Raw genomic sequence first — 15,092 nt, 5'->3', positions numbered from 1 at the left:
GAAGAATTGGATTCTCTCTTCCTTCCTCCTTTCAATTACCTTTGATTCCTCCGGTCTGTAAATGCATTTTTCTGTAGTATTTAACTAAGAAAGGTGAGTTTGTTGGTTTTTTTTTTTCCAACCTTGATTTAGATGAGAGAGTGGCAGGAGAAAAACCACCCTTAGGCTATCCTGTTTCGATTGCCTCATTTAGGGCTTGATTGTGAATGGTGAAGGACCGTAAGTAATGCTGCTGCTGAACACTGTGACTCCTGGAGGTTCAGCTTGTTTCCCTCAGCTCCTGCTGATGGAAGCTGCTGTAAGTGCACAGCGGTGCTGCCACGGACCTGGCGTGCTCACAGTGCAGTTTTCTATTTTGTGCCTCCTTTGCGCAGCACCACAACTCTGACTCTTCATTCCTGTGGTGGTGAAGGCTACTAATTTTTCTTTTGTTAAAGAAACAAAGCCTTAATTTAATTAGACTTGGTGTTATTGCATTGTTGATATAAAAAAATAAGTATTTTTGTGGTGTCTTTAGTATGCCACTGAGAACCAGAGCTACTGGAATTCCAGCTACTTGCTTTATAGATTATGGGTGTCTAGGCACTACTTTTTCATTATTTTTTTCCTCTTAAGGCCATGAACTGTTTCTAGGCAAATCTAATTTATGCTCTTTTTTTTTTTTTTTTTTTTTTGTAAACTGCTCTGCTTCATATCTGGCTTAATACAACAGGGTTAAGTGAAATGTCTTGACTGCTCAAAAAGTTGAAGAAAAATGCATTGTATTTTAGATCCATGATACCTACCTAACTTGTAGTGGGCAGGAAGATACTTAATACAGAATATGCTATTTACAAATGTGTGGGTGGGTGAAGTATTCAGCTTCACAAATCCAGCTTACCATCAAAATAATAAAAATTAATTTCACAGCTGCTTAGTAGCTAATTATCTTAAGATGGCTTGCAAATACATGGGGAGGCTCTGGCTGTAGCACAGCCATAGTAATGACGGGCTGCAGAAGTGTTACGAGGGTGCGACGTGACCTGTGTCGTTCCAGACACTCTCCCTGCACAGTAAGTACTTCAGACAGAGCCCATCTTTCACTTTGTCTATCAAAGGCAAAAACAATGCCTTCCAGATACCTTCTCCTGTCATACAAACAGCATACATAAACAATGTTTCCCATTCACCAGATATTGTTTTTATCTTTCTATTATCTTGCTCACGTATACTGGCTTGTCTGTGATTAATGGAAATGGTGTCAGATGCTGGAATTTATTCTGACCAATGAACACAGCTGACTCAGGGGAGTACAATCTCTTGGAAAGTAATAGAACAAAATCCAATATGCATAAAACAAATCCAAGTCACTAGGCTTTAGCTGATAGAACCAACTACCTATGTAATAACAAAGAAAGCATTTCTCATATGGCTGCATAAGCTATATGGTACCTAGTTCTAATGTAGTTTACTTTTGGGGTCCCCCACCTCAGTATTACAGAGGTTTTTTATTAAGGAATGTCATATTCAACAGGCATTAATATTATTTGTGCAATGAAGGAATGCTACTGTGTAAGATATTAAATAAATTTATTTTTGTTTGAAATTGGTTTCACTAACAAATCTCCTTTCCATATTTGGCACAAAATTTTTTGCTGAAGTTTTAATTCCTTTATTGTGTGTAAATGTTATTCCAAATACAATTAGATTTGAGGTTCATTGCTTTGACTCAAGGGAAAAAATCAGCCATCTGCTGTAGCCTGCTTCAGCATCTTCAGGGAGAAGTATCCTCCTGGATGTTGAAATCTGAAGGATTGTTACCTTTGACTACTTGTGTCAAAAGGTTCCCAGTCAGCCTGTCCTGTCCTGTATGAAATTAAAATTAAGATTTTCTGTGCAGAGCCTGAGAATTTCCAGGTTTTGCATTTGACCCTTGGTTTATATTCTGTGCTCTTCCCAGGGTGGAGAAGGGGCAGCAATGTTTGATGAGAGGGACTTCAGGAGTGCTGCTGCTAACTAGGGAGAAAAGGGACTGATGCCAGAGACTTTGCTGCAGGCAGCATTTCCAATCCAATCACTCACTGCCATGTCCAGGCTGTAACATTTGAAAAGGAAGTCCCCAGATTTGGAATCACCTGGGAGGTTGCTGGCTTGTGAAGCATCTGTTGGGTCTGAAGCTTACAATCAGATTTCTACTGAAGATGGAAAAGTCATTTAAATCCATGCCACTAGTGGCTTACAGTGCTTTTTCCATTTTCAGAAGTGGAATCTTTTCATCAGTGACAGCAAATTACATGGAGAAGTAGCTGTAATAACGGGGTTCTGGTGTTAGTGTGGATGTGTTACATAAAACTGTAAAATTGCATATAGTAAGGACCAAAGTTCTCAAATAATTATGTCAAATGACCCAAGAAAATTTTAACTTGAATGCAAAATTTTAACATTTTAAAACCTCCACCAATTTGACAATTTTTAATTGAAGAAAGCACTGTCTCCATTTAACAGAAATGAAAGCTTTTGGGGCAGGAGGAGGTTGGTGCTTTGCACATTTACATGATCAAATGGCAACCTGATGATTATGTATTTGGGTATTTGGTGAGTTGGATGAACATTCTAATAACTTCTATGTAAACTTGCATTGTTTGGTCAATTTTAAATATTTTTAAAATCTGGTAGTTTTAAGTTTCCCTGCCAGTTTAGTGGTGTCCAGCTGATCAGTTTTTCCCACCTGTGAACTAGCCATACTGAAGAAAGCAAGCCCCCAAATTAGCTGTGATGCATTGTCCAATTTTTACAGCTGGAAAAAGACAAGAGCAGCACAAGACATATGGTGGAGTTACAGTAAAACAATACCCATTCCAAGTAAAAAAAACCACAGGCCTGTGTAAGTATTACATGAACTATACTTGTGGGATAAAGCAGATTGAATTTTCTTCCAAAACCAACTTGCAGCAGCCTTTGCCACTCCTGTGCCGAGACAACTGCAGCTTTAATGATGCTGTGGGCTGGTAAAGGAAGAGTGAAGAGCTCTGCTGCCTGACTGACACCTCTATTGTCTTCTGATCTCCAGACAGGCCCTGCGAAGGACAGTGGTCACAGAGGTGTAAGGGATTTCCCTGATTCTCTGTGTAGTTTAAGTGTAAAAAAGGGCATATGGGGGTTTGATTTTTTTTTTCAGTTTTATTATTTTTTTGAGGGTTTTTTTCAGGCTTTTGACCCTTTCTTTAGGGAGAATGGTGTTACTACTTGCAATTGTAAGAACATAAGGCAGTCGATGAAAGCATTTTATTTTTTTATGACCAGCAGTAAAACACTGATTTTAACTGAGTTGCAGTTGGACCATTAAAAAAAAACCCACCCTGTGTGGTAACTGTCCAGCAAAATGAATTTAATTGTATTTTAAGATGGAAGAGATCAAGTCAAACATTAAGATACAATAATTAAAGTGGTAAGATGATCACGTTTGAGTATCTGATCTAGGAAGAAACATATGAAAGAAATACCCAGGTGCTTACTGTTACTGAACCAATTTTTAACTAGGTGGAACACTTACATTGCAAGTGTATTTGACCATTTTTTGATCAGCAGAGTAAACAGGATGGAGGAATTACTTGCAGGAATTACCTGAGGAGGAGTATGGCTATACTAAATGTGAAGCAGAATGGGTTTCTGGCTTGCAGGTTAATTTCTGGGTGATGTCTCAGACTGCAGTGGCTGTTCCACTGCCCTTTGAAAACCCTGTGCATTACAAACTGCCCCTCATCTTCCCTCCAAGTTTGGGTTTTACTCTCTGAAGGCAAACTTTTAAATTTATACATGACACCTTCTCCCTCTTTCCTCTCCTATCTTCCATTTTTAGGGGGTTCCCCTCAGGATTTCGAAGAGACCTTGCATACAGCCAGAGAGTGCAGCCTCCAGTGAAAAACAGGGGTGTCTTGGGTGCCTGCCAAGTGCTCTGAAGAGGACAGATAGGCCCTGTGCTGTGTTTTCTTACACTGATTAGAATCCAGGGCTGCCTCCAGTTAATCTGAGTAGGAAGGAGAGTTTACGGCTGAGACAAAACCAAAACTGAAAGTAATTTAGTGGTATGAGTTTGTCATGTCATGGTACTCATTCTTTCATTTAAACTTTAAATAAAAGATGTAAATGCAATTCAAGTACAGAATATGCACAAGGTACTAAGAAAATGAAAAGTGTGAAACCAAGATTTCAAAACTAGGGAACATCACATTAAGGCCAGAGGTATATTAGAGGAAGCTGATGCACGATCCAAGGGCCAATCCCTGCTTTGAGTGCATACCAGAGTAAACAGAGGAGCTCCAGTAATCCAGATGTAGGAAAATAGAAATAAACTGCTGACAGTACCATTCAGTACACGGAATTTCAGGTGTGACATCAGTGCAGGTGTGAGCTGTGGCTGCTGTTCACATACAGCCTGTACTGAAGGGTGGGGAACGATACCTGCAGGTTCGCCTCAGCTTTGTTCCATTCCACACATCCATTCCTCCTCTGCCGTCCTGGTCACTGCACTGGGGCTCCCCCTCACCTGCTGCATACAGTTTCTGCTGAGCCAGAAAAGGAGACCTCTGTTGCTGGTGCTTTTGCCTGACTCAGACCTGAGTCACAGCTGAGTATGACCCAGGTGAGCCCTCGGTGCAGGCACGCACCACTGGCAGCAGCCAGTACTGCCCCTAAGAGAATGCTCACTCCCACCCCAATCCTCTGGGGAAAGGCTTTTGCCAACACTTCCAAACACCCAGGCTGGCTTTCCAGAGCTTGAAAATATAGCAGACTTTCATAGCGGAACAAAAGAACAGTAATTGTCATTAAAAACATATGTCACCATCTATTTTAAAAATACAGCAAACCAACTAATTAGGAATATTTTGTTTTCCAAAATGCTTGAGATAAGAAGCCAAGAACATGTGTAGGACACTGTTCCACATAAGCTGTTTCAAGGTGGCTACTTTTAAAGCTGCATGCCACTTAGGTTTGTCTAACAAGGCAGAATGCTACACATCTTTTCAGTTTGCCACTCACAAGTCCAGTCCTCCACCCAATCTACTGAAGCAACATTATTAATGATTATTCCAGTAACAGGCACAGAATAAAGGGCAATGACTAACATGCAGCATTAAGTCCTTTATACACGTGTCAGAGATATAGCAGAATACTGTTTGTGGTGAAACAGTATTAAAATAAGTAAAATGTTGCCTCTTCTAATGGAACAGTATCAAATCCTACTCCTACACTTTTCTTCTTCAAGCAGGGCATTAAAGTTACCAAGTTTAATTGCAGCCTTTCCGTGCTTTTAAAGAATTCCGTTTTATTTCATAATGTTTGGACAATACTTCAAGATAGTTTCTAAAACTTGATATTAGTATCTCTAAGTGAAGCCATTTAAGTAATTACAATTGTTTTCTTAATAATTTAATTAACCACAATTAAGCATCTTCAAGTATCAGTACACAAAAGATTGATTGTGTGCTCTTTTTAAATTAGGGACCTGCTTAGTTCCTGCAAGGTGATCTGCATCTTCTGTGCCTGGATTAGTTGTTTACTCACCTCTGCCTGGAACAATTTTGCAAATGTGGTCACTCACTCACTCCTGAAGCATGGCAGCTTACTCCCTGTTCTCAAGGAAGGTCTGGATGAGAGTACTTTCTCCCCTAGAGTTGAAATGATCAATCTGGGCCACGCAAAAGCACAAGGCATCCATCCCTTCTGACAGTGTAGGCTTGAAAGTGAGTCACAGTGTAGACTTAAAAATGAGTTACGGTGCAGACACAAGTACTGGCAGGCCCTCATCTGACAACATTTTGATGAAAAGGGTAATTCACATTGGTCTGAGTAGCTATTCTGCATTTGCCACCCTTCTCTTCTAGTAAGGGCATCTCCATACACAGTCAGCTTCAGGTGGCGACTAACAGACCACCAATCTGTGATCAGTTAGTACCACTTAAATTATTCACCCCTAAGTTTTTATGTAGCCTGGCTCATGTAGCTAGATATAGGCTTTAAATTCCAAATGGACATGCTGGAATTGTAAACTCAAATTGTACAGTGGTAACAAAGTCTCAGGTCCAGACAGAGGAACACACCTTTGCAACCTCTCCTGCAAACTGTGACGGCATGCTCTAGATCTTTAATTACGAAAAGTTTTAAAGTTGACTCTTAATTTCAGACATTATTTTATTCTCCATTCATCTCATTTTGTGTATTTCAGTTAAACTCCACACAGAGTGGTACAGACAATTTAAGTCTGTTTAAATCAAGTGAAATCCAAATTGCATATAAAAAAAGTTCATTTTAAGTTTTAATCACACATTTGGAGTATACTTCTGTCTTTTTTTCTTAATTCCAGTTGCTCTGTATTCTTCTCTTTGCTTCAAATATTCTGCTTTGCATTCTTCATAGAATGATGGATCAGAATAGCTACAAGACAGAAAAATACATATTGTTTTTCATCTCGGAATATTGAACAGATATTGCACAAGTACCACTCATAACTGATCTTCCTTCCAGACCCAAAGAAAACTTGTCTGCCTTAAATAACTTTCCTTTTCAAGCCTCTGTAGTGAAGCCACCAAGAGAAAAGGCAGAAAAAGGGAAACACATTTGGCATTTAAGTTAAGCTGAAGAGCTCATTTGCAGTGACCCTCCTCAGTATGGGAAGCTGCTGGAGATGACTTATTTTTTCAATGCGTCCAAGTAACTACTGGGAATAGGTTCAAGTGTATGTCTTTAACAGTAGATTTAATGGTCCTTGATCATTACATTAAATTTCTTTCTCTCATAATTTTTTGAAGTATAACTATTCAACACTATAAACTTTTTTTTGTCAGAAGCATTTTGTTTATTTTTTTTTTCAAAAGGTGAAGGGACAGATAAATAAAACTGAGTAACTCCAGCAAGTTCTGACTGCACTTAGGCCTAAATTCTTGCCTGGCTGCACATGTTTTTTTTCATCAGTTCCTAAATACTTGAGAGTAACTGTCACTAGTTCAAAGGCATTTATTTTTAATCTAAATTGCTGGTTTAAGAAAGCAGGACACACCAAAAATCAACCTCATTTTTCCCCCAGTCAAACTCAAAAACTTCGCAGCCCTCACCCTGGGAAATTCAAGAATCTAACACTTCAGCCTAATGGCAGTGGGGGTAAATTAGGACTTCCAAAAAAGATGCTTCAATCCACCATGGCATTGAGTTGACCTCTCATATATAACAATTTCCCATTGCTCCTGCTACTGCTCTTCATAACAGCAGGACACTTTCAAGACAGACTAAATCTTAGAAAATAGAAGCAAAATTAAAACCAACTTATCCTGTCTCACTAACATTACGAAGAAGCTTCACTGTGCACCCCTATCCCCACATCTGTGATGTACCAGAGGAAATAATGGGCTGCAGATTCTCTGGGCTGAAATCTGCCCCCAGGTGAATCAAGAAGAGAGTCTCTGTAGCCATATATTCATATGGTAAACAAAATCTTGTCAGAGCCCTGACCAGCACGGTTTTAATAAAGCAAAGATACCATTTTCAGAAAATACATCCAAGTCCCTAACCCTGCACAGCCCTTTTCAGAATAGTTAACATCTCTAGATTAGTACAGGCCATGCACAAAAACCCAGCAAAAACTCACGAGGGACTTACTAGCCAACCAGACAGTCCTTCAGTGCTGTGTTCTCCTGCCGACACTTCACCACCATCAGAACACCAGTTTCTTGACAGCATTTAGTAAATGCTGGGGAAAAAAAAACACACACAAACTAAATTGAAGTTAGAAAAATAACAATAGGTGAAAAAACCTTATGTGTAGGAAGTAGCAGACCAGATCTGATTTATTATTAACATAACCATAGTTGGCCCAGATTCTCATACTGTTTGCAAGGTCTTTGTCACTTGTTTAGCAACAACACTTTAACTGGGATTCTCCCCTTATCATGTAGCACATTCACACACACATTGCTGTTGCTAATACCATTTCTGAAGTTATTCTTGCAGCAAATCCATGATTCTTGTGCCTGCTTTTCACATGCTCTGCTCAGGGCTACCACCTACATATCTGGCATTCAAGAACAATGAAGTTGCTCAATGAAGTGAAAGTACCTGGTCTGTTTTAAGGATCTTAAGACTTGAAAACAAGTCAGTGAGACACTAAAACAGAACAGCAAAGTCATGGCTAAGGACATGGGGTTTATCTGGGAGTAACTAAAATTATGCCTCATTGTTACCAGCAAAGATACCATTTTCAGAAAATACATCCAAGTCCCTGTACAGATGTTTCACTGAATAATAACCCTAGATAAGAATTGGCTGTTGTTTCTATCAGGAGATTTCAAACTGTTCTGAGAGGAAATCAGCTACATTTAGCAGATGGAAAAGAGAGAGAAAGAGAGAGAGAATAAGGAAGCCATGTGTCCACGATCAATCAGCAGCCAGATCAAGAACAAGGTTCACCCCTACCACATCCCCTTCCAGAATTCCATCCATTTATCCTCCTCTAATGTCTTCCTGGTAATGATTTAATATCCAGCAAATATAGGGCATACAAAAATTATTTTCTTGCACATATTTAGCAAAATGTACAGCTGATCTAGTAACATCAAAACTTAATGGTACTACATCACACAACAGCTAAATCACATTACCTAGGCTCAGTGTATAGGTACATCAAGACTTAAATAAACAAGAAAGAAGAGATTTGTGCCTATAATGGCAGCACTCCTGTCCTTTGCTCATAGCAGATGCTGAAATGGGCATTAAGCAATTGCAGACCTCAGTGGAACCAAACCTACCTACCTCCTAGGATCCTGGACACTACTGGCAAGATTTTGAGAAAGTGATCCAACAGCTGCAGGCAATCCCTAGGTGAGATTAATCTGCTTGTCCACAGCTATTATTAATTAGGCTTTCACGAAAATAATTTACAAGACAAGGAAGTGTTTGCTGAAAGTGGCGATGACAGATTTCAGTGTCCTCAAACTGTGAAACTTTGCAAAGAACTGACTTCTTACCTACTTCAACCATATTATTTACTGATGAACATTCAAAAACCTTCTCCAGCCCAGCACACAGCATTACACACTGGCAACTCCACCACACCCTACATGAAAACCAGATGAGAGTGTGCAGAAAATGGGTTTAAGTTAACCAGTTAATTACCAGCTGGGAAGACACTGTAACTTGTGCTCAAAGGTATCTATTAACAACCACACCCAGTTTCTAAGATCTATGTGTTTTAAAGTCACCCAAATGCATAAGCACAGCTTTGACGAAACACCAAGACAGCTCAAGTCTACTAAGCAGTTTAAACTCAGAACAAGGCAAATGTGTTATTAGGTTATCAGAATAATTTCTTGGTTTTAAAGGGTGAATCTGACATTTCTTCTTTTCTGGACTATTTTTATTGACTATTCCTACACCAGAAAAATCATACCTATTAGTACATTTCTAAAAATGACCTTTTTTTTTTTTTTTTTGTGGGAAAAATATACAAAGCTTTTGAAAGGTTTTGGTCTGTCTAACATGATTTATACTCTCTACAGGCACTTCTTTAAGTGCTGTGCTGAGGTTTTGGGTTGGGTTTTGTTTTTTTTTTTTTTTTTTTGTAGTAGTAATCATTTCTTCTGGAAGCTGTGAAGTAAAAAACCACTGAAGACAACAGGAGGTCCCTCTCACTTGTTAACTCACCAGTCTTGATTGGTTAAAGGCGTGATGTCCCAGTGAAGAAAAAAAGCCTGAACTGCAATTGCCAGCATTCCCTGGCTTCAGAAGGCCCTGCCTGTGGTACACGGCCAGGCACTGTTGCAAAGTGATAAAACTGCTTCCAGCTGTTTAGCTTTAACATTACTGATGCTTAACAACAGAGAGGAAGAAAGAAGGTTAAAGCATATTAGGCTTCCTTATATGAGCACACAAAACTTGATTATCCATCTCTTCTGTTTGGCAGTCATGTAAGGAGTGCAAGACAGACTTAGTTATAGATACTTACCAGAAACCTTTCAGGATCTGGAGAATGTTTTGTTGTTTTTTTTTATTTTTAATTGTGCTTTGTCTTGCTCACAGAGGGGCAAGTACCAATCTTTTCACTCTCCTCAAGGAAATGGCATGAAGCTGGGTCAGGGCTAGTTTAGGTTTGCTACCAGGAAAAGATATCCACCCAGAGGGTTGCTGGGCACTGTAACAAGCCCCCAGGGAAATGGTCACAGCACCAAACTTGCCTGAGTTCAGGAAGCATTTCAACAATGGTCTCAGGCACAGTGTGATAGGAGTGTTCTGCATAGGGCCAGGAGTTGGACTTGATGATCCTGATGGGTCTCTTCCAACTCAGCTTATTCCATGATCCTATGACTCTTCCATGAAATGAAATGTGTCAAGGTTGAGCAGCACAAACAAGTGTTTAAACTACTAATTTGGAGAATAATGTCAGAAGTAGTGCTCAATAGTTGCAGATATCTCAAACGAAGAATTAATCTCCATGTCTGACTTAGAAAGACTTAGTCATTCCTCATTCAAGCAATATCTGCGTTGTTGACCAAAGTTTCGGGATGCATAGCAAGACACCACAAAAGGAGCAGATACACAGGATCGGATTACAAAACTATTGTAATTTAACACTTTAGCAGCTATGAGAGGTAATCAGAATACTAAAGAATCCAAACAAACCTTCATCCTGATACACTGCACATTATAGAAAGAACTGATCTTTTCATAATCTTGTGTATGGTACTATCTTTATGACTTCAGGAAATATCTTTCCATGGCTTTAGAAGTTCATGGGCTGATACATTTTCTTTCTTCCTACAAGCAGCAAGCTACCAAAACAAAACCTCAAGCAGGAGCAAAACAAGAAGTAAATTTGGGCCAGTCTGCAAATTCATTGCAAACAAAAGAAAGTCATGTTTCCAACAATAAAAGTTATCTCCAGTATTTCCAAATACAAGCCAAATAAACTGAGGAACAGAGCTCAACACCACAGAAGAGAAAATGCCTTGTAAGAAAGGGTTTGAAAAAGCTTGCCCTCCATCAAATCAACCCTTTGCCAAGGCTTTTCTAGGACAGCTACATATGTCCATCACTGACTGCTCTGTGCACAGACAAGCATAGATCCACTACTGCGTCAGCAAGCTGCAGGTTCCTACCAGTTACCACGGAAACTGGCTACAGACCCCTCCTTTCACCTGCAGCAGTCATGGTTCATGACATCATATCTGACATAGGTTACCCTACAGGCTCCTCTCTGTGCCACAGGCTCTGTCTAAGGGGATGCACATGGAGCAAAGATCTCTTCTCAAGAGTACAGCTCAGACAGACTTCACTGAACAGCTCGACATTGATTTGAGGCTGGATTTCTTCTTTTTCTCTCATGAAGAAAGCTTTGCATTTCTGTTGCAAGGCAAATCCAAAATAAGTTTTGGTCGCAGTTCAGAGAATTTTAAGTCTCATTACATTCTGGCCATTACAGCCACATTGAGAGATTTTAGCTGCTAAAGTAAGCCTGCAATTTAGTACCTTTTCTAAATCAACCAAGTCTGTAAGGCCTGAATGTATCTTTGCCAAGACAGAGGTCTGCTGTCAACTGAACAAAAGCTGAACAGCCATGTCTGAATACAGAGCAATTCAGTTTTGCCAGTTCTCACCTGCTCACTATGGCATGCTGGCATGTGCAGGGGATCTGCCTATGATGGGAAGACCACATTTTCAGGAGAGACAGGAGGGTTTTTTGGCTGAGGCCAGAGATGAGTGAGTCCTTCCAAGGACTGACTCTTCAGCAGGGAGCATCTCCGGCCCTGAGCAGCTCAGAGAAGCTGCTAAGTTTAGTCCCTGGCACCTCCAGAGCCTGTGGCACTGCCCTGGATCCAAGAGCTGGATCTCACTGGGTCTTCCTATCCCAACTTACCCACCTGAAAAAGCACGACACAAAGAACTAGGAGAAATTAGGTCCTGACATATATAAAGTCACAGAATAGCAAAAAAGTAGCTTTTTAAAGCCTACTTAATTTATCTATAAAGCTGGACAGACACGCATTTTTTTTTAATAAAAATCCCATTCCAAGTCTTTCTGTAATTCCCTTCAGATACAGAATCATACAAATTATGTTGGAGGCATGAAGAATTAGTTTTGAGTCCCCAACTTAGTATATTTGATGGTTGATTAAAAACTTCTTTAAGTTACAGAGCACTCTTTTTATTAAGGTTTTTTTGATAATTAGCTAGGCTGGCACAGTTAAGAACACTTTGTTTACAAAGATTTTTACAGTCCACACTAATCTTTGCTGGAAAAACCAGTATCTAAGAAGAATGTTTTTCTTTAACATTTCTAATTGCTTTTTCCCCAACTCCGTTTTATGACTTTACCACAAGATAATATGAGAAGCAGATGGAAAATGAAGTTAAACTGGCTAACAGTTCACTTAACACAGAGTAAGGACTGGACAAATTATTTCCCTGTCTATTCAAGCAGTCAGACAGGCTAATTAATTAATACTAAAGTATTAATTTGAAAAGGTCAGATACATTACCAGAAAGTTACAACAAAGTTGGTGGGGGTCCACCAACAGATGTCCTGGGACATACAAGTCCTAATTTTAAAAAAAGAGATAAAAAGCCAGGGTCCTGCCCATTTTAACTTTAGAACATATTCATAGATTCAAGAAATATTTGCTCCCTATGACAAAAATATAAAACTTGTAGGATTTTGAGTCAAAAGGACAAACCAACATCTGGCACAAGACATAGGCACAGCTCTGCAGAATAAAGATGATGATTTTTTTCCACACCATTAAACCAGACAAGGTTAAATTTAACACTGTTAATCTCAGTGTCTGCAGGACTACAAACAGTGAACAACAAAAACAAGGCATCATATTTATGATGCAAGTGTTCATTATGTACCCTACAATACCATCCCACACTCAAACAGAATTCAGCTGGTTTCTTCACTGTGCTGTATTCAAAATGAAATAGTGGAGTAGGTGTGTTGGACTGCTGAAGTTTCAGTTATGTGTATGTAAAGGAAAGACTTAATGAAAAAAAACCATGGTATGTCCTGCCACAAGCTTAAAAACAAACTAAAGGTTGTGGTAGCTTTTTTGCAATTTAATAAAGAGGAACAACAAGCATTAGACTATATTTGTAGCAGATTTCTAAAGGATTTTTCCTCTTTACTTAAAATATTTTAAAATATTAGATAGTTAATTATTTCTTCCTACAAACATCAAAGTCTTCCCATGTGCAAAGTAAGAGAAGAATAAAAAGTGGGACTTCCCTCCAGACAAGCAGCTGGATGGAAACTGTGTTGATATAACACCAAGGAATCATCCTCATTATTTTCAATGTATGAACTGTTTGTAGCGTGAAGGCTATTTCTGAAAGTTCATTTTTTGCAGATTCAGATTATAAAATACTTGGCACTTTCATATTGTCTCATATTGTGAAGTGTTGTACATTTCATACAATGTTGGAACTGTAGTTTTATCAATTATAATTGTGCATCTATTTTGCAGATGTGCTTGTACACAACATAAATGAAATATTTCCCATTATCAAGATAAATTGATCCTCTCAGGTCTGGCTCTCGTTTATTTAAAGACTTTACAATTTTACTACTTAAGAGAAAGTCCTACAGAGGTGTTATCTCACCATTTATATTTTCTCAACACTTATGATACTGCTATCACACTCTTAAAATAAAAAAAAAAAAGCAAACCAGCTTCCATCATGATCCAGACCAGACTGATTCTGGGGTTGCTTTTTTCCCCTCTACATAAAATAAAAAAAAAAAGAAAAAAAAGTTTTGTCCGGTGTTTTGGACATTCCTTGGGCTGTACCACCACTGAGAAAAGATGCCCAAATAACAATGGGGATTTGGGGGTGATAGTAGAAGGAGGAGGAAACAGCTCCCTTTAAAATCTAAACAAGGGCAAAATTTTAAAACCTAAATTTGCAAAAGGTGTACAGAAAAACATTAAATGATCCAAAACATTACCAGCAACATTTTTAAGGGTAGTTATAATGCTTTTAATTTTGTATAAAATTATGATTCATTAGCTTGTTACTTTGAAGATGACTCAGTATGCACAGAACAGATTACTGGTGCATTTATTGAGCCAGAGGAAGTAGTAGCATGAACATGAAGAGATTGTTTTACATTGTAGAGTACGAGCTATTTGATATTTCCAACACAGTACAAAAGAAAGCTTCTCTGTAGATTGCTCATGGTTCAGTTAACATCACTGAATATCTAATACCTCCAACTCAATTAATTCTCACCTGATTAAGATCAGTCTGATATTCAAACTAAATCATCTCTCCAGTCAAGTAGAAATCAATATTTCTGATTTTACTTTTAAATTACAACAACAAATAAAATACACGCATCGTCAGTATGCTAGGAGTAGCTTTCCTATCCTAGCCTTCTATGGCATGCATAACACAGCTGATTAAAGAATTATTGTAATTTGAGCAACAATATATATAAGGCAGATTAATTTGAATAGAAGGAGATAGCATGAAATAATTAAATGCATCTTATATAGGGCAAAGAGAAAATTGACATAAAATAACCTTGATTCTTTCAAGTGAACCTCTGTTATCAGATCAAATACTTTGTCTCTGCAAATATTCATGTGCTATAACATAAAAATCATATACTTTCCATTTTCCTGCTCATCACCAGCTCCCCAAAATCTGCTCCATCTCAGCTTTTTTAGCTGCAGGCATCTGTCCTAGGAGAGATGATCAATACATACTAGCATACAATACAGGACTGGGGAGCAGAGAATCCCAGGAATTCAGGAATTTTAAGGAAGGGATATTCATCCTCCTGGCCAATCTTTTCCAGGGCATTCTCAGCATAGAAAAGCAGCTTTATCTTAAAGAGTGCAAACAGAGGATCCCCCAGCAGACCGCAGCATCTCTGGCACTCCAGAATGAAATGCAGAAACGTCCCTCATCTCATGACTGAGGTGAACACACAGCAGCAGAGAAAGGCAAACATACAGCACCAGGAAGGCGAACAGCACAACTGTGATCTGCAGAGGAAGAATGTTTCCCAAAAAAACCTAGAAACTGTTTGTCTAAACATAATGCCTTGGGATAAAGAAAGCATC

General features: G+C 38.9%; 1 protein-coding gene across 1 annotated transcript in view; it reads right to left on the bottom strand.

Moving 5' to 3' along the window:
• Nucleotides 1-6,102: 6,102 nt before the first annotated feature.
• The window catches only part of CMC1 (C-X9-C motif containing 1), a 42,212-nt gene continuing 33,222 nt past the window's right edge, over nt 6,103-15,092 (bottom strand). Inside the window, exons 3-4 of the mRNA XM_041466252.1 lie at nt 7,633-7,723; nt 6,103-6,414 (exon numbers count right to left, since the gene is read on the bottom strand). Of these exons, the coding sequence (XP_041322186.1) occupies nt 6,300-6,414; nt 7,633-7,723 (206 nt within the window). The 3' untranslated portion in view covers nt 6,103-6,299. The remainder of the gene's footprint in view (nt 6,415-7,632; nt 7,724-15,092) is intronic.

This window comes from Pyrgilauda ruficollis, unplaced genomic scaffold, assembly GCF_017590135.1.
Source record: "Pyrgilauda ruficollis isolate IOZ18807 unplaced genomic scaffold, ASM1759013v1 scaffold2, whole genome shotgun sequence".
NCBI lineage: Eukaryota > Metazoa > Chordata > Aves > Passeriformes > Passeridae > Pyrgilauda > Pyrgilauda ruficollis.
The sequence above is the reverse complement of the archived record's forward strand: the minus strand, read 5'-3'. Positions and strand labels throughout refer to the sequence as shown.